The 23,289-nt window shown below is 38.2% G+C and overlaps 1 protein-coding gene across 5 annotated transcripts in view; it reads right to left on the reverse strand.

Annotated features, from left to right (window-relative positions):
- Positions 1-23,289, reverse strand: part of CTNND2 (catenin delta 2) — a 639,750-nt gene that overhangs the window by 70,631 nt on the left and 545,830 nt on the right. For all 5 annotated transcript variants that reach the window (XM_054284533.1, XM_054284531.1, XM_054284535.1 and 2 more), the window contains 3 exons: positions 23,104-23,289; positions 13,184-13,357; positions 975-1,125 (listed from right to left, as the gene is read on the reverse strand). In XM_054284533.1, coding sequence (XP_054140508.1) covers positions 975-1,125; positions 13,184-13,357; positions 23,104-23,289 — 511 coding nt within the window. The remainder of the gene's footprint in view (positions 1-974; positions 1,126-13,183; positions 13,358-23,103) is intronic.

Raw genomic sequence — 23,289 nt, forward strand, 5'->3', positions numbered from 1 at the left:
AATAAGACACTCCTCCCAATATGAGAGGAGTTATTGCCCTGTTTTAGCAACTTGCAGAGCACTGCTGTAAAGAAGCATTAACCCTAAGATAGCACTGGATGCAAATAATAAACATTATGATCATAGTATCTATTTGCATAATTCTGTAATCAAAAGCAGAGAAGAAATATGCTGTAATGATAAAAAAATTAACAAGTTAGGAAAAATTAACAGAAAATATGCTCTTAATGTACAGAAGTAGAAATAATCTGGTTATGATTGTTGAAATAGTTAAAAATCAAAGAAGTGATTATTTTTCAAAGATAGACCATGAAAATAAAAGTTCAATGACCCACAGTGTTTAGATGAATTTCAGCTAAAAAAACTCACCAAAAGCCTGAACAAAATAAAATCCTCATATGTGTGCTTCCTGTACGATCAGAATTCGGGGCAATAACGATTTACATGAATTATCGTCCTATTCCTTAAGACCATATTTTCCTTAAGACCATATTTGTTTGTGAAGCAAGAGTCTCCCAGGTCTCTTGCTGGAGCTACTAATCTGCACAGTAAATTCCTGTAAACTTCCTAAAATTTTTATGCCTTGTTACTTCATGACTCCAAAGTTACTTGCAATAGGTAATCTGAGGATCAGGAGGGGGTGCTCTGCTTAGATCCTTGATCTGGAAGATGCAAGTGCTACTGCCAGCCTAAGAATGAAATGCTAAAGCAGAACAAAGCATTGCTTTTCTTACAGAGATTACAGCCTGAGAGATCAAGAAACATTGCATGATGTTTAATTAATTTAACAATTCCTTGATATATACTAGCAAGCTGTCACATAAAATCTGAATATGACACACTAGAGAAAGAATTAAAGAAATTGTTCTAGAAATGTGAGAATAATTTTCATTGTGCTCATTCTGCTGCAAACTGGAAAAAAAAAAACCATTCCCAAGCCCACAGTATATACAGATTGTTTGGAAAGAACATACCTATTAACTCTTTATTTCTGACATCTAAGGCCATGTTTCGTAAAGCTGTAGCGACTGCACATACCACCCGGTCATTGTCTATCCGGAGCAGCTCCACCAGGATGGGCAATCCTTTCTCCTTGCGGACGGCAGCGCGGATGTACACCGACCACTGCGGGACAGAGAGAGGGGACACAGTGAGCAATGTGCCACAGTTCACTTCACACCTGAACTCACAACACAGTAAGGGCTAACAGAAGCACCTGGATGCAAAATTCAAAGGAGTGGAAATAATTGCATTGATGATGCCAGGCAACCACTCGATTTGGCAATCAGCACTCTTTTTTTTTATGGTGACAGAGAAATTAAATGATGAATTGACTTCTTTCCCAGCACACCTGGTTACATTTTCATGGCCCAAGTCTGCAGACAACTTACTTTTCACCAGCGTTTTGTATGCAACATCTAATGATGCTTTTTTAATGCTAAACTAACAATATTTATTTTACAAAATATGTATTTGTATTACAAAGCAAGTTCAAGAGGTCTGAGTATTTATTCTTTGTTGTTACCCTAAGAATTACTCAGTCTATAAACACAAAAACACTATTATCATTTCTCTTGTGATTGTTAACTTGTTCAGAAGGAGAACTGAGGATAATTTCATGCCTGGTTTTGGCAGCCGTAGTGATCCTAACTGGAATACTATTGTGCATTGAAGGGCCAGCCATTCCCTCAAGAGCTGACCTGAGGGCAGTGTGTGCCTGTGCTGTGCCTGGCTGCAGGGATCACGTGGCTGCAGGATAAAGCCAGTGGCTGATTCTATCAGAGAAGCCTGTAGGCATCTCCCACTTGACAGCTGGTCATGACACCACTGGCACGGCCTTGTCTTTGTATCAAAGCGAGCAGAATGTTCTCATGTAAACATCCTTTTCATTTGACAGCAGAAATGATGAATGGAGTTGTTTACTTCTAAAAAACTCTTCAGGAGCTCTAAAGATTATCACATCAGTGAACAAGGGATCTGTGCAGTGTGTTGTAATTGATTAGGAAATCCATCCAGAGCTGTACAACTTGGGGCTCCCAGCACATAAAGGGGTGAAAGATCAGCTATACTACCCTGTTTTCCATTCTGCTGCTATCTCCAGCAGTTGCAAAACATAAACAGGACAGCAGCTGGGACCTTGTGGGTTTAAAGTATATGGGTACTGCCAAAGTTAAGTTGTTTGGACATCTGTGGATTCACAGGTCTCCTCAGCACAGCCCACTTCAAAACAAGCCATCCACAGGCACACATTCCTTTCACTTCATGTTCTCTTCTCTGCAATTTCCATAAAGTTCACATTTATGTTTCTTGTACTGACAGTTTAAAGGAAATTATTGAAGCCGAATGCCTCCTTCCTTTCAGTGCCATGGCATGGATGCTTATCTTGCCATTGTACCTGGAAGGTGAAGACAAGTTCTGGAAGGCCTTTGCTTTTGAAATATTTCAATTATTTCAGAAACTAGGATGATAAGTCTTAGGATTTTCTGATCTAGATGTCTCTTCTCTTTTGACAAAGACATTCCACTGTAAAGAATAATTACATTGCAATAGCATTACTCCATAGCCAGGCAGAGGAAAAAAAAAAAGCACATTCACTGTAAGCAGACCATGCTTAACCCCTGCATACAGCCTCTACTTACCACAGCTGAAGAGCTCACTTTAAAAGCATCTGTTTATATCAGATATATGCCCTGAATAGCAAAAACCAGAATATATATTTATGATAAAAACAGTAGATGTGGAGATAGACAAGAAATCCAGTGCTGCAATGTCTGTAGTAGAAGTTCGTTCCAGGTGATATGATTCAGGGGAAATTGGGAAAAAAGGAACACAAACCAGAATTCCAGAATTTAAAGAGTATTTTTTTATTAATTCTTCTCTGTAGTAACTATGCATAACAAAAGCCAGTTGGCTGGACTTTGCTGAAGATGAAAGTGATAACAGTTATGATAAGCTATCTTGTCAGCTATGTTGGACAAGGGGTTCTCAGCATCCCTGAGCATAATAATGTGTCTAAAACATAAATGTGCTGACATTTTGTGCTGCAAAGCAAACAGCATAGGGGAGATAAATGATAGCAGGACTCTTTGTTGATCTTTTTCTATGCTCTCTCCTCCAGTCTCTCCTCTAGAACCAGTGTGTGGGATGATCATCAGATAAAAAAATAAAACAGATCTTAAGGATCAAAGAGTTTAACAGGAAGTATTTTGTGAAAAATTTTCTTCCCTATACATTAATTTTAATGGGATATTAAGTATAAAGGATGCTATGGAAACAACAAATGGATATTTCCAACCTTACTGGCTTAATAAATATGTATTTAACTGCCAGTTAGATTTATGCTCACCTGCAGCTGGGAAATGAGCAATACCTCCTTGCACTTAAAAAATGCTGTATTTTGTACATCTCTCCCGCGGGAAGCATCTGTTGTGTCTGCTGTGATTACAAGGCGACTGCCAGCGTGAGAGTTCAAGATAACAGCGAGAATATTTTGAGAAAGAAGTTAGCCTGTCTGGTTGAGGTGAGAGTTCAGGCTGGCTGAGAGTATTCTGAAAGATGCTGCTGTTCATTGCAGAAGTAAATCACAGATGTAGCATCTCCAGAATGGGCTACCTGTGGAACCAGTGGGGGTGTTTGTTTTGAGAGAAAAAAACCTTATCTATGTCTATTCAATACCAGGGAGAATCAAAAATAATCCCGTAGATTATTCACTATATTTTAAAAACCTCCATTCTAAAACCTCAGTAAACAGTTTTTCTTTGATTTTTTTTTAGCCACCTACCAAGAGAAAACATAAGCACTTGTTTTATAAAGCCAGGTTTAGAACAGACTTCTTAGGATGTAGCACTTTCATCATCCATTCCAACCCAAAAGTTTAAGAGGAACAAATTAGGAAATGTTTTGCTTTTAAGCCTAGAGAGAGAGTAGGAGACACTGTAGGAGAAACACTGAAATAACTCAGTATGAAAAAAAAAGAGAAAATATAAACCTCCTTACTAAATAAGCAACATGCAAGCCTTCAGGATCTGTAATGAACCAATCAATTTGATTATAACAGTAAAAAAGAGAGCTCCAAAGCTTTCACAGGGGAAAGATCCAGATTTAATTTTTTACAGATGCACATATGCACACATACATATAAAACAATGGGTGGAGTACTACAGAAAACTTATGTACAAAACCTCTCCTCTCTCCTGTGTACTCCTCTCCTTCCCAAGCTGTCTTTTTCCAGAGGATGTCATCCACTTTGGGAAAAGTTCACAGACTCCTCAATGTGTGATTTGCTATCATTTAATCTGCTGCTTCAAGTCATGAACCTTAGGCAGAAAGAGAGAAACGATTTAATTGTTTCAAAGGTCTCTGGAGAACTTTCCATGTGGAAAGTGGTATGAACTGTCTGGTCCTCTTTCCTTAAGCTGCCAATTAGGACAAGTCTCTGCAAGCAATTATGCTGCACTGTGTGGATTTCAGGAAAGCTCAAATGGAGGTGCCTCAAAAGGCTATTTCACTCTTGCAGAGAATGGAGAAATTGATTCAGCCTTGTGTACACTGATGATCCCTCTGTTTGCCTAAAGCCATCGTGTGGTGCCTGCATTTCCACATTGTGGGTCAATTGCTAATACGAGCTCAGTGAAGCACAAAAGCAAAGAGATGAAAAAATCATAAAAAAGAAAAGAGACAAAGGTGCCAGTAAGTAAACGAGGCACTCTGCTAATACACTTAATCATCCTGTTACTGCACAAATCAGTGGCAGTGTCAATGATCAAATAGCTGTTCAGTTTGTAAAGCAAAAGCATTCCTGTGGGACCAGCAAACACTTTAGCGGGAACAAGCAGCCAGAAAATAAAATCAAATCATTGTTGTTGCATCAGATTGAGGCTAAATTATCAGAGACAAGCACAGGAGCCAAAGTCTGTGCATGAATACACTTTACCAATAATGGAATTTGGGGGGCATAACTACTACACATCCCTTTGAAGGTAAACAGTAGAGCTCTATGTCCACTTTCATTAGTAGCTTCCTTTTTATTTTCATCATAGTAATTAGGTAGAAAAATAGAGTAAACTTGCAAATTATTTTTTTGTTTGTCAGATACCATCTGCACAAGTGAATGCCTCTAGGGATTTAAGATTATATTAGGCTGAAAGTCAAGAAAAGAGTAATTACTCTAGATAAAACTCAATTATATTTTTCAGAAGAATTTAAAAGCACTTATTCACTTAACTCCTTTTGGTGTTTCATATGGTTTTCTTTATTTCTCTATGAAGCAGGAACACAGGAGACCAAACTGAACAATGAAGAAATTTCCATCATAAAATGAGAAAGAAGAAAACTACCAAAATAAATTCCCCCTCTAAAATTGCAAGTACAACTGTATACACTTGACATTTGGAATGGATTCACTTTCCTGCCATTGACATCAGTGCTCCCCAAGTGTCTGCAGAATATTTCATCCATACTTCAGCTTTGACTAGAATTTGGATTGTACTGTACAGTTCAACATTGTGACCCAAAGACTACTGAGTTACTGAATACTAAAAGGAACTACTGAGACATAAACCACAACATGAAAGTTAAATCAGGAGCGCAGGCATGACACAGCAAACTAAATTACTCAGGAAACTAGAGTACCAGGAAGATTAGAGAGACTTGAGGTCTGCTATCAAAGGCATAGAAAGCATCCATGCTAACAGTAGTAAAATAGCAGACCATGGAAGAGAACTGCATGTGAAATAATCAAAGATCAGTGAGTAATTAAAGACTAATATTCCTCTCTGTCTGATCAGACTCAATGTAATATACCTATCAGGAAAAAAGGAAAATATTTTTATACTCAAAAATTACATTTCTACTTTACTCAAAAAACGCTATTGGGATCCCTAAGAAGTCACATCACCTCACAGAGAGCAAAGCTCTGAAATCTTGGTTAACTCTCTGCAGTTTCTGAAGAGAGCAGAAAGAGACTTCCCAAGGACTTTCTGTCCCAATTGTGGTGTTCTGCTCTCAGAATGATCCTGTCTGGTATATTACTAGCAAGCTCTCTACATCTTTGTGTTGGGACAAGAGTAAAGTGTTAACTGGTTACACTCTTTTGCTCCACAACCTTAGTCAAGGTTAAAGAGAAAGGAAAAAATCCAGTGGGTAAAGATACAAAGTAAAGTAAATAAACTAGAGAAAAATAAAAGTGTTAACAGAACAGGAAGGCAAAACTGATAAGGAACTGCCTTTGCACCTCATCATTCTTGGTTCTGCAGAACAAGTAGGTATTACGTTTCCAAAATCATCTGAGGACTTTTATGATCAGTTTTCCAAACATTGTAACTAATATAATTAAAAAAGAAAATATTTGGGACAAAAGTGACACATCTCACGGGACAAAAAGTGCTTCAGTAAGGGATTACCTTGAACATGAAGCCACTATGAACTACTGTGCACCCATTCCATATACAGATGGCCATGCTAATTTCTTTATGATATCTGTGATACAAGTGTTTGCAGCAGCAGGTCTTGCTTTTTAAATATTGTCCTCTCCCTTCAAACTTGTCTTCTGTCCTCTAGAGCCAATACATCTCCAATGTATTACAATTTATGTATTTATACAATGCAATGTATTTAACAATTGATGCTGCCTCATTTATGAGGTGTTTCTACCCAGGTAAAAATTCCTGACAGAACAAAGCATTGGGATTCCTGACAGAATAAAGCATTGATTATTTTAAAAATTGACTCTGTTGATTACATAGTATGTTATAAGTGATCTTCTGCAACCCATCACATAATGATTCATAATACTACTATTTTGGAGAAAATGAAAGTAAGCCTTTTCACTGTAATCCAAGAAAACTTTCTCCTGGAACAGCCTGATGAAACTTCAAAGGGTTAATACATAAATAACTAGAGTCATCAGAAAAGTCTGGCAAGGAACCCACAATATGTCCTTGCCTGATAAGAGAAGATTGATAACCTAGATGTCTGCTGCTTTAAAAAATAATTACTCATTATCTTCAAGAGTCTGCATGGTAAGGAGCTTGAAACTCTCTCTCATACTGCTCTTTGAAGCAGCTGCACTGACCTTGTGCCTAAAATGGTCTCTTTTATGTTTTCAGTTTCCTTATCTAATAATTTACTTAATGGAGCTCTTGCTCCTATGAGAGTCAGATTTCCCTGGCATGGAATTAGCAAAATAAATGCAGTTGCTTGTGTAAGGAACACAGACCAAGATAGCATCTAGCCAATCTCAAGAGATCAGGCCAATGAGCCATAAACACCATTCACATGGGTATTGTACCTGTATATTAGGGATCAAAGGCAGGGACATTCAGCAGTCTGACCAAAGAGCTCCTCATTCCCTGCTGAGTATGATCAAACATGGAACAGAAAGGAGAGGCACTAGAAAGAACCAGCCAAGGAATGCTAGAGTTTCCTGAGACTGATACTGACCTCAACAGAGCAGCACTTGCTCCTCATGTTACAGTCAAAGGATAAGAAAGGAGGAGGCTCAGCAGAACTGCTACCTTGGACTTGCAGAAGACAAACTCTGGTCTGTGAGGGAGATTGGTTCACAGAGTACCTTGGGAGACAGTACTGAAGGGCAAAGAAGTCCAGGAAGGCTAGACATTGTTCAAGTTGGAAATCACAAAAGCTTGTTCCAGTTGTTGAGATGAACAAGTCATCCCTCTATGTTAAAAGATGAGCTGGTGGGGAAAAGCAGCAGTCTGGTTGAACAAAGCTGGAGCTCTGGAAAAAATGAACCGAGTTTTTCCCTCCCCTTCAGAAGAAGGGAGCTCAGGAGGACTACATGGATGTTCTGAGGTTTCAGGGAGAAAATCAGAAGGCCAAAGTCCAGCTTGAACTTAATCTGGCTACTGCTGTAAAAGACAACAAAAATATAAGTTTCTATAAATACAGCACCAACAAAAAGAAGGCTAAATCTATCTCAATCCTTTATTGGATGCAAGGAGAAACACAGCGACAGGGGATGAGGGAAAGGCTGAGGTGCCAAATGCTTCTTGCCCTTGGATCACAACACCCCTGGGCAGTGCCACAGGCTGGGGGCAGAGTGGCTGGAAAGTGGCCAAGCAAAAAAGAACCTGGAGGTGCTTCTTGACAGGGGTTGAACACCATCCAGTGTGTGTCCAGATAGCCAAAAAGGCCAAGGGCATCCTGACCTGTATCAGCAATAGTGTGGAAAAGGAAGTTGGCCATCCTGTCATTAAAGCAGATGAGGGAGTTCATAAAGCCTGTAAAGTAACTGAGACAGAAGACTGAGCGCACAGAAGGGACTAAGCAAGGCCCAGAGCAGGTGTGCTATTGGTTCCAATGTAAGCCAGAAGAAATAAAGTAAATCTTGTTTCCTGGTTTTAAAAGATAGGTATTGCCTATTAAGTCATGATAGTAGTTTTTTTTTAAGAATCATATGAATGAAGATTTTATTTTTAAGGGTTTGACTAAACTAAGGAAATGCCACTTGTGTTGACAACATTGTGTTACAACCGCATGTAACAGCAAAGGTTATGTAGGAGCAGAGGCAATGGGCAATAACTGAAACACAGGACTTTTGCAAAACAGCAGGAATTGCTTCTTCACTTGTGAGGGGGACTGAACACGAGCACAGGTTGCCCAGAGAGGTTGCAGAGTCTCCAGTCTTGGAGACATTCAGAAAACCATCTGGACACGGCCCCAGGCAACTGCCTCTGGGTGGCCTGGCTTAAGCAGGGGGTTGGACCTGACGACCTCCAGAGATCCCTGCCAACCTGAGCTCCTTCGTGATTCTATGAGTTCAGAGCAACAGGTCTTGCAATATTGCAGTAATGTCTGGCAGATAAACTGACATCAACCTGAATTCAGCTGTCAGATACACACAAAGACACAGTAATAAGGAGATAGCCTAATATTTCCTTTCTTCCTGAGAGGGCAATTTTATTCAGAAGGGACATAACCTTGGATGCTTGACATTGTTAACTCGAGGACATTTTGCATGTAACTTTTTACAGGCTCAGGAGATTTAATGTGTTAATAGCCAATTGACCAAGGTGAAAACTAAAAAGAACTTGCCACTTTTATTTTTACCGTCTGAGGAGAAGTACTAATGCCAGACTACATATAAAAAGATAATCTTTTACAGGATCACTCTTGTAATTTTAAACCATGTAATTTTTTCAATCCAAGGCACTAAAAGAAAAAAAATTATATGAAGTTGCAGAAAGAACTTCTGGTTTGAAGAGTTATAATGGGAGAGATTTCTTAATCAGCAGGCAATTGTCTTCAGAATACAACTGGGAGAGTCAGAAAGTCTCCTTTTTTCTTATTCTACATTTCTGCACAAATTTGGTTAAACACAAATTAAGTGGCAAAGAAAAGTAACAGACCTCCCAGTGAAAGTTAATACCTAATGGGAAATAAAGAGTTTGCACTGCTTCTAAAGGCATGTCTCAAACCTTATTTGTTCAGGGAAAACTCCAGCTAAGATTGATGAGGGAAGTGTTTCCCTAGTTTTATTATTTCATATTTCTAAGCAGCTTTAATATTCAAGTTCACATCAAGTATAATTGCAAAAAGCCTATTCTTTGGAAAAAAAAAATCTTAGAGAGGCAATGAGAGGAAGCAAAGCCTAACCCAATGGCCATGCTTTTCATGTGTTGCTCCTTCTGCCTGCAGGATGTTCAGGATATCATGAAACTACTGTGGTTATGATCTGATGGAATAAAATATTTTGGGAAGCAATGACTTCTTTAAAACAGTAACCCTTGCAGTCCCATGTAGCAGCTGAGCTTGGCAGATGGTGGTGGGTGGGTGCAGCTCCAGGGCTGACAAACTGCCCCACTGCTGTCAGGCAGCAGCACTGTGCTTGGAGTGGGTGTTATGGCTATAGAATATACTATAGGGGGACATGCAGTGACTCTGGCTGGTGTCAGAGGTCACTGTGCAGGGCAGCAGTTGGACCTTAGGCAATGTGATGCTCTGGCAGTGATGTGGAAAATGTTAATTTGTCCAGTCTTTCCAAAAGACTTACATATTGGCTGTCTCCATAGATATTATTCCAGAAGGGCCAATCCTATTTTTCATGGATGCATCAAGTAAGCACATGAACAAAAAAGATATCTCTGTGTGGATATGCATGCAATTTTCCATGACAAAGATGCTTCTTCTCCTTCAGATTCCAATACCAGTGTCCTTCTTATGTGATGACATCTTGATGCAGAACAGTGAGATGAACAAATGTCTGTGTTTATCTGAAACATTCGCTTCCAAAATAAGTTCTGCTTTGGATATAAGCTGTCAATCTTTTTCAAAACCAGAATATACACCAAAGTCATAAATTATGCCAGGTTAAATTTTCACATTGAAAATATTCTTCCTCATACCTCAAAATCAGTATCCTGTTGTATTGATAAATCTTCATTTGGATCTCTTAATGTATTTGCCACCAAGATGCTCCTTTTCTGGTTTATTACAGACTGTGCTTGGTGTAGTAATAATTGCACTGACCAAATATTTTATTGGTCATTATAAAAAACTCCCAAGTTTTACTTTGCAGATGGGTAATATATGTCAAGACTTTAGTCCTAAGTGTTTCATTTTGACATAGAAAATTTGTCTGTAAATATAAGTGTGTCCCACTTTTTTCTTTTATGTTAGTATTTGGCTTTAGAAGGAATTCCTGCAACTGAAGCAGTGCTAAAATTGTCCTACAGATTCTGTTTCACCATGTGCATGTGTTGATTTTATGTGTATGTATCCCTGAGAAACTATACACCCAGAAATAATGAAAACTTTCAGCCTTTCTGAGCTATTAATCCTTAAAGCTACATACTGCTGCTTTCTTTTTGTGCCTGAAATTCTCCAAAGCAGTCTAGGGGATTTAGACACATATCGTCTGTTAATTCCAGTGGTAGATATAAATCCCCTACATAACTTTTTATTTTTTAAAAATTACTCAGGCTTCCTTTTATCTGCTCACTTTCTCTCTGTAATAGCACCGGCTAAGCACTGCCTGTGTTAAAAATATTACCTCCTGGCCACCCAAGAGGATTAGACAGCTTTGTACCAGAGGAACCAAAAGGGTGAAACAGCTAGGAAAGAACTGTGCAAGTGTATCAACTGCATTGTATTTTTTTCCAGAAGAGACTGTATCTTCAGTAGTGTGTGAGCACACCTGGTAGGCTGGGTGCTTCATATAGTCTGTGATTCTTCTGGTATTAAAATAATGCTAATTGGAAAAAGCCCACAACTGCTATTGTTATTAATAGCAACACTGTTTATCTTCATACAGTTTGCTCTTCTCTCTTTCAGTTTTAAGTTTCAGTAATCATAAAGTTCTTGAAAGAATTCAAGTAAAAAAAAAAATCCATTCTTTATACAATTACCATTTGTTGGAGGAACTAAAAAAATTTAAATCTCCCTTAGGAATAACCTCTTCTTTTAAGAGTTTGCTATCTTTTATTTCAGTAATTTTATATCTGGACTGCAGCAGCAGAAAGGAGAGGTCAAAAGGTGGAAACATCAATGCTTATGTAATCCCCAAAGAGGATTACTCCCCTCACAAAAATGGCTAGTATGACATGTGAAATTAAGGATATTCATTCTGTGTCTGCACATCCCTTGTAATAGAATTGGTGAATCTTTAGAAAGATAGAGCAATATGAGAACAACCCAGCTTTTCCCATGGTATCAGCACAGATAGTATTAAAGTCCAAAACCAGTTTTTCTAAGCCAGCACTCGCCAAAGAGCTCTGCAGAGCCTCCCTTCCTCTCACTGTACACTTCTGCCAACTAAAGGATGATAGGTATACAGATTTATTAGAAATGGGAGAAGGGACACCACTTGGATTTTAGCACTTCCATTAGTCCTGGCAAACATGCATACATTGTTTTCTCATTTGGACCAGGACTACACCCATTCCCAGATGGATAGTACACATTTATTACATTTTGCTGCCAGGATTACACCATCTGAAGCAGTCTAAAACATGAGAATAATAAAACCATAATGATTTTCAGGCACAGTGCTACATAGGACAAAAATCACTGAACAGATACTTTGTTAAATCATTTTACATGCCATTGAATGCAACAGTCAATGACATACTATAAATCTGGTGGAACACCATTATAAAAAAAACCCCAAAAACATAATATGTCTTGGAAGAGCTAGTGAGTGTGCCAACCCAACTTCCAATAAAACTTTATGTGAAAAAGAAAACAACTTCTTAGTGCCAGTGATAATATTTCAAAATGAATGCCTAATTAAATTGGTATTTACATATCACATATGAATGCCCAACTGCTTAAAACCCAACAGGACACCTTTTGAGACATAACTTTGATCAGTGCATTTCCCTGTACATGACTGTTTTCATTGCAAATGAGAAAAATTCCTGCTGAGAGTTAATTTAAAATCAATGCATTATAGTTACACCATAGGATTACACAGTTAGTACTTTCAGCCAATTAAACCAGTTTACCACCAGGAAAGTTGCCCTAAAAAGTAAGCAAAGTTCAATGTTGAATTTTACTGATCTGTTCTAAATTTGAAAGCATTTTCTTAAATTTTTCACTGGACATACTGCAAATAATACGTAAAAGAAAAATGGTGCTTTTGAATACAATTGAAAAGTAGGATTAGCTGGAACAGAGTGCCTTGATTGCACATTTCCTGACTCATTGTATATAATTAATCATATTATGAATTTATTTTAATAATGCCTTATTTAAAAAAAAAAGTAGATGCTAAGATTACTTGATGTCACATAATTTATAGCTTGCTCTGCCCTGCCCTGCCTTCTCCTAAGGGACACAATGCCAACCAGTTTCTGCAGTGACAAAACAATATGGATTCATTTGATTACCACTGGTGGCATTTTTGGCTCATTTTTCATGGCTCTGTCACCCAGGTTCATAAAGAATTGCTTCTCCTTATTCTCCATATTTGGATATTGGTTTTCAGTGGCAATTTTTCGTACTTGACTTGGCTGATGTGATCTTTGCTGCTGTACGCTGACATTTGCTATGATAGGAGTACCTAGGACTTGAAATACTATCTCAGATTTGACTTCAGATAGTTCTATGAGAACAGAAGGTTATTCCACTACCAGAAGCAATTAGATACATTTATATCACCAGCCTGCTGTCAGCTGCAGGTACAGAACTGAAGAGGAAATATGTATTGGGTTAATATTCCTACCTTCCAACTCCCAGCAGCCAAGTTCTGCAGTGCCCCCGCTGCCCCCTCCAGCGTGTCTGGATTTGAGCACTCAGAAAGAAGTGTGAGGTAGGGTTTGACTATTGAAGGGTGCCACAGCATCTGGATTCCTTTGGGTGGTTCTGCACAGTCTGGGAGAGGTCCTACGCCATCCCACTGTTGGAAAGCATAAATCAGATTGTCAGCAAGGAACAGTGAAATACATTTGAGAATTGCCTCAGTTGAAACTATAACATCTGTGAAGGCATCTGCCCATAAACAGATGTTCTCAATTTTTGCACATCATGTGATTCTTCATGGAGGAACCAAATTTCCTACTCAGCATTCCATACAGACAAACTATAAGATTGGCAGAAATCCCAATGTTTTAGCTAGCTGAAAAAACAAAAACACTTTTCAATGTATGTATTTTTTTTGTGTTTGTATGGGAACAGAAGGCAAATGAACATTTTCATAAGAGGCAAATCTAGAACTTGCATGGGGAGAAGAGATTTTCTTTTCAGATCCGTCTCAGTTCTCCACATTGTCTGTCTTCCCATGAGAAGAAAAACAGCACAAAATGCTACTATGAAAAACGAAATCATTCAAGGCCATGAGCCCTCTGTGCCATGCAAGGCACAAGTGTGACAAGTCTTCTTCAATGGCACAACTTCTGGCTTCTCACAATGAGAGTGCAGGAGGTACCAGCCAGCCAGCTGTGTGGTCTGAGACTCCAATGCAACTGGCAGAATCAGCCCTCACAAAACATGCTGTTCCTCTCATCACATGCAGAGTATTGCCATGAAAAACAACCCAAGTCTGATATCCAAAATGTGCGATATTTAAACCTGAACAAATGGTAGGTTATTGCAAAAACCCACTCTTACCAGAAATAACTATATTCCAGGAGGACAGGGGTTCTCCTCTCCAGTGGAGCACACAACACTTGCACCTACGTACGAAACATCTCAAAGGAAAATACACAGACTTTCTTTTTGCCTTTTAAACAAAAGTAAGATGTGGAATGCACTTTCAATAAAAATTTAAATGGAAATCTACTTATATATTTATTGTATATTTTGTTTTGTTTTGTACAGATAAATAGATTTTAATAATTCATGGCACTAAAGCAACTGTTAGAAACAAGTCTGAACTTTTTAAGAAATACCTTTTCTAACACTTCTGACATGTCGACATTGTGTAACAGAATAAACAGTAAACTTTTAGTACCTTGGGTGAGAGGTTACTGTGCCTAAATAAACAGAAAATCTGTACCATAACATTAACATCCACTAAACTGATAGCATAAGTCAAATTAACTCCCGGTTTAAATCTGCAACAGTTAATTTAACTAGGTTTATTGTGAGCGTACAGTAATCCTTGCACTGGGAAAGACCTAGAACCTCTTGTTTTCAGAAAGTATCAACCATCATTTTATTTACAATAACTTTAAAAATAAAATACATATATTTTAGAGGGACAATCAATCAAGTGTTCCCTAATAACAACTAACCCAATTTCAAGGTTTTGTGTGATTAATGTCTTTAGGAATGAAACCTGCTACTCTTTTCTAAATTAAATCAGAACAAACACCAAAGTGGAAAGCTAGAGGAACCATTTCATACACATGTGCAGTTACCAGAAAGCAGCTCAGGTGTGAAACTCACTATGCTGGACAAATGTTATCATAGTTCAAAAGAACTGGCATAGCAATGCCCAGTGGTGGTTGAGAAAGTAGAGGACAAATGCCTTCTGGAGAAACAATGCCTTCAAATGACACTATTATGGGGCTGTGCCTTTGAAATTTTTAATGCATTTCTGCCTTTAAACCAATAGATTGTTTTCAGTGCATGTGATTCAATTCTTCTTTTTCCTCCTTATAAATCACCAGCCTTGCTAGAAATGAGTTCTTTTCAGCTCATAAAAAATACATTAAAGCCTGCTTCTTATTTTAACTCTCAGAATTCAATCATTCACACTGTCAGATTTTTTTGAAAACAAATGAGAGACATATCTTACAGGTCAAATCTGACTTCACCGCAGGTTTAGGTTTTGCACCTTAGTAAGACCACTAATGAATGACTTGTGATGTCCAAGGGCACCAGTTCAAGTCTTCACTTGTCTCATTCCAACTTGCACGAATTATGCATTATGCAACTAAAGAGTGTTTGTACAGGGTATATTATTTCAAGGACAAAGCACATGAAATGCATCAAATATACCAGATCTACCCATATGAGGGGGTATATATACCTCTGTGGGGGTATGAGTTTTTTTTATGCTCAGCTATTTACACTTGTATGATCCCAAGGACTACTGAAAATCAGCTGATATAAATAGAGCTCCATATACATGTTCATACTGTGCTGGTACATATAAAGCACTGGAAATGATCTAGCAGATAAATTAATATTTAATGCTGTTTTGCCATTCTGCCCAGTAATGAGAAAACATTAAAAAAAAAAAAAAGAAACAAATTACTGCATTTCCCTGCCCTCCTTGCAACTCACTTTCAGCATGATTACATTAATTTATCACCAACTGAGAGGGAAGACCTTTTTCCCAAGATGCTGCGATGCCTTAGAGCCCATGTAATAATGATGAAAATCTTTGGTACCACACATACATGTGCAGGGAAAGCACAGGAAATTCAGTCACCCTGGAAAATGTCCTGCAGTGCTCTCCACATGTGGTGTGTGTGCCCAGAGCAGCTGAGGGGCTAGACAGGGAGGGGGGCACTGCTCACCACGCTGTGCTGCTCTTGCCTGGGTAATTACCTGCACAGTAGTTGGTATGGAGCCATGTTTTCAATTTGTGCTGGAAACAGTGTTGATAACCCAGGGATGTTTTAGTCACAGCTGAGTAGCACTGACACTCACACTGAGTAACATGGCCTTTTCTGCTCCCCATCCCATGCCACCAGCGAGGAGAATAGGGATGCACAGAGTCAGGACAGCTGACTCCAGCTGACCAAGGGACATTCTATACCACATGGTGCCATGCTCAGAATATAAAGCTATGAGGAAGAAGAAGGAAGGGAGAACATTCACATGGGGTTTGTTTACCCAAATCACTGTTATGCATTGTGGAGCTCTGCTTTCCTGGGGATGGCTGAAGATGGGAAACGTTCATGCCTGCCCATGGGAAGTGGTGAATGAATTCCTTCCTTTGCTTTGCTTCCCTGTGGGGCCTTTGCTTTCCCCATTAAACTGCTTTTACCTCAACCCACACATCTTCTCTCTTTCACTGTTCTTCACCTCCTCCCACTGGGTGAGGCTGTGTGGGTTTGGCTGCTGACTGGGGTTAAACCACAACACCTGTGGCTGCTGTGTCTGTGGCAGCCTCTTCACTGTAGGGCTTGGTGGCTTCTGGTGGCTTCTGTGTAGCTGAGCCCAGTGCCTGAAGCTGTGTGGCCCAACTGCTGCAGGGCACACAGAACTGACAGGGGTAAGCAAAGAGGCTATTGCAAAAGACATTTGCCTGATATCTTCATTCATTTATTTTGTATTTCACAAACATCAGCTGCCTGAGCAAAGAAAAGGATATTTTTCCCTGAGTGGTATTAGAGTCCATATCTAAAATAGTGGTTAAGGCATGGCAGAAGTTGCTTTGTAGTTTGCATTGCTAAATATTAATGAGCTGTGGCAGCATCCTCACCCAGTAAACACTTCTACCCAGTAAATTACTGGAGTTACTGTACTGTTGCTGCCCATCAGGAATGATCAGGAAGGTCTATTTGAAATAGACTGAGGCTGCAGTAGGAGCCTCTGAAAAAGAGGAAAACATGCAATTACTCTTCCTAGCTTATACCAAGGAAGATAAAAAAAAAAGTCATAAACAAATATTCCTTCCAGGCTTCCCTCCTTCAGCTGAAATTACCTACATATATTGTGGTTGAAGCTGACAAACTGCTTGCTACGTGGGTGAGATACAAATCTCTCATTTCCTGAAACTGATGCAAAAAAAGGATGAACTAGAAAAATAAAAAGCCAGATATCAAGATCTTTTAAGAACAACAGAATTTTGATAGTAAGAGTTCTCCAATAAAATTTCCAAATTTTCATAATTGGAACTCTGAGAGGAGAAAAAGATCACTTATCGAGATGCTTTCCGGTGCTGCACAATAGATTATCTACCACCACATTCTCATTTTAATGAAAGTAAATCCAAATTTATAGTGCAATTGTACTAAATGCCTGGGAAGGCTTCAGCTCAGCAAGAGAAGTATATTCTGCAGATTTTAGGGTTTGTACTAACAACCTCAAATTGTTGGGGTTTGCTTTTAAATTGGTATCACATGACCATTGGTTTTCCTGTGATAACAAAACAACAGTGCTTGATTTGAATCTGTTACATATGAATACTTCCTTTACCCCAGTCTGTACAAAATACCACTACTGAAAAAATCTAGGAAAAAAAAAATCAACAAACCCAGCAATGTCTAAAACTATCTAGACCTCTCTCCAATGATCCCAGACGTTTGGGATGGTATGATTACACTGTAGCTATGTCCCTTCAAGCAGCAGCGACAAAATTCACATGAGCAATTACACAGAGCTTACTAAAACCATCTCTGAAATAACAAAGACTTTTAAATTAAAAGGCCCCTTAAGAAGACACTGATATCTCATCCTGCATGTCTTAGTGGCTGTGACAGTCTCTGCCAGCTCTCCCTAGACATGTCAGTCCAATAACCTCTTTTGGACAGCTTTGTCCAAGAGGTGAATTGGCCAATGCTAAACAAAGAGTAGAAACCAGAAATTCAGCAACAAAAAATACAACGAAGTCACAGAGCTTGATTTCAGAATCCATGCAGCTGGTACTAAGCAGGCAGGAATACCACTGTTTACATCAAGTCAAACTTCAGTTTAGATATCCAGGCCTAAATAAAGGTGGTGAATATAAATGCAGGTGTTAACTGACACAGAGACTAGAGTAGCATGGCGGGAGAGAGAGCAGAATAAATAAAGGTACCTTTCCCAGTTTGATGTAACATTTAGAATTACAGGAAAGGTGTTTGAAATGCTTTCAAAACATTTAAATGTATTGAATCATTATAATTAATTCCAGATATTAATAAATCTAAATTGTACTTTACATTGTACATTACACTCTTAAAATAATTGTCAGTGCCTTTATTTAACTTTTTAATAATATGCTTAATATTAGCTAAGAAAAAATATTAATTCAGTTTGTGTATTTTCTCTTTGCTTAAAAAAAGACCCTTACCAAATGAAGGGGGATGGAGTTAAAGCTGCATGCTCTTCTCCTGTCCACAGAAAGCTGAAGCTAATTGGCTTTGCAGTATGTTCCAGGAACTGACAAATACAAATTATATTTAATAACTCTGCAGTTTTGACTTTGAAAACAAATTGGCCATACATGACACTGAGAGTCTCACAGAGTATCTGGCAAGATGCTGTGTTGGCAAGCAAGAAAGCAGAAATGCTTTCCAAAATGCTCTGTAAGGAATTGCTCAGGACAGTCGATTCTTGCTACTCAACATCTGACATAAACACCTTGCGCAACACGAGGAAGAACGAGTGGAAATAATATTTCTTCTGAGCAAGAATGTATTGGCAACACAGCTTTTCATCCCTAATCACAGTTCATGCTGTTGGTTAAACCAGGATTTGTCATCATTTCTCTGTTTCTGGGCTTATTAGCTTGGTATGGCTTGGTAGAGCATGAAGCACACTTGGTAAAAGTGTGGTCTCACCACATGAAAAGACTTATCTGGCAGGTTTATTTCTTATGCTTTTTGAAATATTATTGCCTTAAACCTTCTATTTCACATAGATAGAAGAATTTATAGGCCATTTAGCAAGCATGCTAAAGAGGTGTGCCAGTCAATTCTTAATGATATATAACTTGAAATGTTGCTGTTATAGCTTAAGGCTCCTGACAGAAGGTGGAAAAGAAGGTCAGGCTCATTTCAGAAGTGTCACTTCCAATCAAAAACAGACTTTGGGCTAGATTCTGGTTTGACAAGAATGATCACAGATGGGGAACTCGAGATAAGCATGAAGCCAAGATGTCAACTTGTTTCTCTTAGAGAAGAAAGGAAAAGAAATGAAATTGTGCCACATGTATACATAATGGGCTATATAACAAGAAACAAATAAGGATTAATGACAACTCCCTGGCATTTTTTTTTAGTGAAGTTGGACCATACACCTGATTTGTCCTAACTGCTTTTTGTCATAACCCTCATTTCTCACACAGCTCAAAGAATAAATCTGTTGGCAGCAGTGAGCATGCCAGCAGCATGAACAGCATTTTCAGCTGTGGAAGAATCAGCTTCCATTTGAAGAGTGATCAATACAAGGCAGAGAGGTTGATGTCTACAAGGTCCTAGTCAGAGATGAAGGGGTCTGAGGCTGGAGAGCTTATCGGGGTGAGTGTTCATACCAGCTGATCACAGGTAAGCAGCAGAGAAAAACTAACAAAACAGCAGAGAATTACAGTCCTAGAGGTTTGAGATGGAAGCCAAGTGAGCTTCTCTTTTTTTTCCTGAGGCCTTAACAAAAGTTTTGATTTCTGTGTTTCCAAAAATAAAACCAGTGCTATACCTAGATTTTATCACAAACCTTCAAAAGGTTTGAGCATCTTCTAACATTTAATTTGTGCAACAAAGCAGATGCCTCAGAAACCTCTCTCAGCTCTAGTAAAACAATTGTGGATCTTTTAACATCTCCCACTTTTATTCTGGAATGTGGAGAACACTTGTTTCCTGCGATCCTAAGGGAATTCTTTAAGTAAAGTAATTTGCAAGGTGTCATTAGACCTATGATCTGAACAAAGACACATGTCTCACTTGATTCCAAGATGCACAGAAGTTGCCATTATAGACAACTGATAGACGATTGGCATCATTAATAAAAAATAAATTCCAGTTTGTTCTTGAAAGGCCTTTGAAAGAAGACACATTTTATACTACCACTCAGTTCTGTTCTTTCCTTTAAGTAATTTACATGTGACTACACCTGAAACATAACTTAGAAAAAATTGGGATACTTGCTCCATAAATCATAAACCAAAGAAATGAACTTGTACTCTCTTTGTAGAGAAAACCCACGAGAAAGTGACTTTGATATTAATCTGCTCCTGTTTCAGGGCTTAAGAAACAAAGTCCCCTGTTCTGTGAAGAATTTTTTGCAAGTACAGAAAAGTGCATCTTCATTCACATTCTTGGTCTAAAATTATACGTCTGTTTTTCTTTTGCAACTACAATAGTTTTGCTACTATTTTTTTTACAAAGACTTTTATCCAAAAATTAAAGACTACCTCATAAATGCACAATGAAATTCAAGTAAATACACATAAAAATGAAGAAACTAAGTTACAGGGATACTGTAATAGGAAAATTTCAAAACTACATTCACTTAAATCTGAACAATTTTCCTCCACACTGTTTTGTACATCTTATATTCTGAGAAGAACTGAAACAGCAATTTTGTTTTGCAAAAACCCCATGGGCTGCCAATAAAGGAAAAAAACCCTACCCCCTGAACACATATCTTCTGGGGACATAAAATGTAGCAACAATAGAGTAGACACTACTCCTCTGTACTGAGGTGTCACAACTGACAGAGATGTGCCTGTGCCCTGGGCTTTACCTGAAAAGATAAAACTCCAAAGTATTAAAGGAACCACGAAGACAAAGAAGCAGATCTTTTCACACAATTGGACAATTGTGTCCACACTGGACAAGTACCTCTGAACATACTTTTGTACTTATTTTTGCAAAATAAATGGACAAAAAGGTTAAATTTACCCTTATCACAGTTTAAGTTATTTAAGGCTATTAATATAAATGTGGTTACATGAAAAAGATTGCTTTTCTTATCCATTTTTGAGGATAAGTTGGGAGAGCTGTTTCTGGCACAGTGATCTTGCTGCTATTGTTTTTGGTGGCACTCTAGTTAACTTGATAATATATTAACTTGTTAATATACTTCAAATCATTTGGAATGTTCAACAGCAATCGAGGATTATGGGGTGAAAATAACCTGCAGAAGGCTCACAAGGCCCCCTTAAAATTCCTGAACTGAATAATATCCACATGTGAGACCTTGAATATGGCAAGATGAAGAAGGATACCTGGATTTAAAGGAACTAGATGAAAGAGAAAACACCATTAGAAAAATGTTTCTAATACTTGTAAGATAAAGCAGTCCTATGCAAAACAGAATTGGTTCTGGAAAGAGTAAATTTATTTCCTTGCCACAGAAAATCCTAGTGATCATAAACTTGAAAATATGTGTGTAGTTTTATTGTTCTTTAGACTTTAAAAATTATATAAAACCGTTCCATGAGGCCAACACTAACAGCTCTGAGGAAATCTTTACCATGCAACATACTGATAACGAGCATGCATAGAAACAGACGAAAAATATCCAAGCGCAGGCAAAAGCATGCACATTGTAAAGATACTTGGCCAAAAGAGCTCAGCTCTTTGGCCTGGAAGAGCAAAAAAATGTTTTTAAGGGAACCATTACAGTACAGAGAGGCCCCATGGGAAAAGTGAAAGAGTCAACAGTACAGAGTTAAAAGTATGACTGTGAGATCCGAAAGTCACAGAAGAAAGAGAAGAGGAAGACTTAAAAAGCCTTTAGCTAGTGAGTGTGTGTGCATGTGTTAGTAAACAGAGCAGCAGAGAGCAAGCCAAGCTGCAGTGTGACGCATTCATACCCAGACATGCTATTTTTTGCTCCTGCACTTTGAATAACTGCAAGCACAGTGTGTGAGAACTGTTAATTCAGTAACAGGGATGATGACTACTTCATGGGGTAAAATTAGTTTGCTTCAACACTTCTAATCTCACTGTAGCCTAACACAGGAATCCCAACAAAAGGCCATAATAAATTTGAGTTATCTGATGATAGGGTGTTTAACCACAAGAGTAGGTGAAATAAGTCTTACTAGTAATAAGTGCTGCATTTTTCAGTATCCAAGCTTTAGCTTAGTAGTGCTGCTAGAACCTTTCAACATCAACACAATTTAGCTTCAGAAACTCAGGAATATTTTCAGTACTGGTTGACATCATTTATTACCCTGTGCACTTAATTGCTTACTCAAATAAATATTTTCTTTGAGCATTCTGAAACAGAAATAAACTACAATGCAAAAAAGTGAGTAAGTGTAGGAAGAGGTGAAAAACTTACTACTGCCAGCACAGGCTGTCTGAAAAAGCCCATAAATCAGTAGCCATTCTTATTGCTATTTGCTGTGTGTACAGTGTCTTTCTCTGCAATACAACTGTTAGTATTCCCCAAATTATAAGTTCTTAATAGGATAAAAAAAGAGATAAACACACTTTAACAATCAACCCACCCAAAATGATAACCTGTCAAATAACTTGAGGAAGCAATCAAGGCTTAGCTTTTCAACTTTTCTTTGGTAACAACATAAAATATATCAAAATATGAATGCTTTTATAACATTCACTTGTATTACTTGATTCAGTGCTGTACAGTTTTCTTTCAATGTGTAGAGACATGGTACAGGACTAACTTTGAGGGAAGTGAGTGTATATATACAAGCCTGATGTTTGTTTGCATTAAAGCCTTTCTACACATACGTGCCTCTGTGGAAGTACTGAAGTGTAAAGTATATGCAGATTACACTTTTCATTAGGAATGGCTTCCTTTCAAAGAGCATTTTATGGTATTTATGGCATTCACAGTGTACCCATGACTACAGTTTCCAGGTGCACCACATAATGTACAATTTCTCAAGCAAACATATTTTATTACTCCAGAGCCATATTCTACTTTAAGCTCTCAGCTAATTAACAAGGACAACAGTTTTGTATATTATGCATCACGCATTTAATTTCTAATACAGTGCATTAATTATTTATATTTTAAATGATGGGCACTTCAACTACTCACAACACAGCTGCAAATAAGTTTCATTACCTGATCTTGTGATTTCTTTTTCTTCTTTTTCTTCCCCCAGCACCCTGAACTCTCTGCATCTTTTCCATTGGCATCACCACAGAGTAATCCATCAAGTTCATCTGTTCCCATCTGCTGTCCCTGAGATGTTTCTGCAGCTAGCCTGTATGAGAGGTTCCTCAAAATGCACACACAGTTTTCAACGGT

This window comes from Melozone crissalis, unplaced genomic scaffold (assembly GCF_028551555.1).
Source record: "Melozone crissalis strain CALT ecotype California unplaced genomic scaffold, PUWL_Pcris_2 ptg000042l_1, whole genome shotgun sequence".
NCBI lineage: Eukaryota > Metazoa > Chordata > Aves > Passeriformes > Passerellidae > Melozone > Melozone crissalis.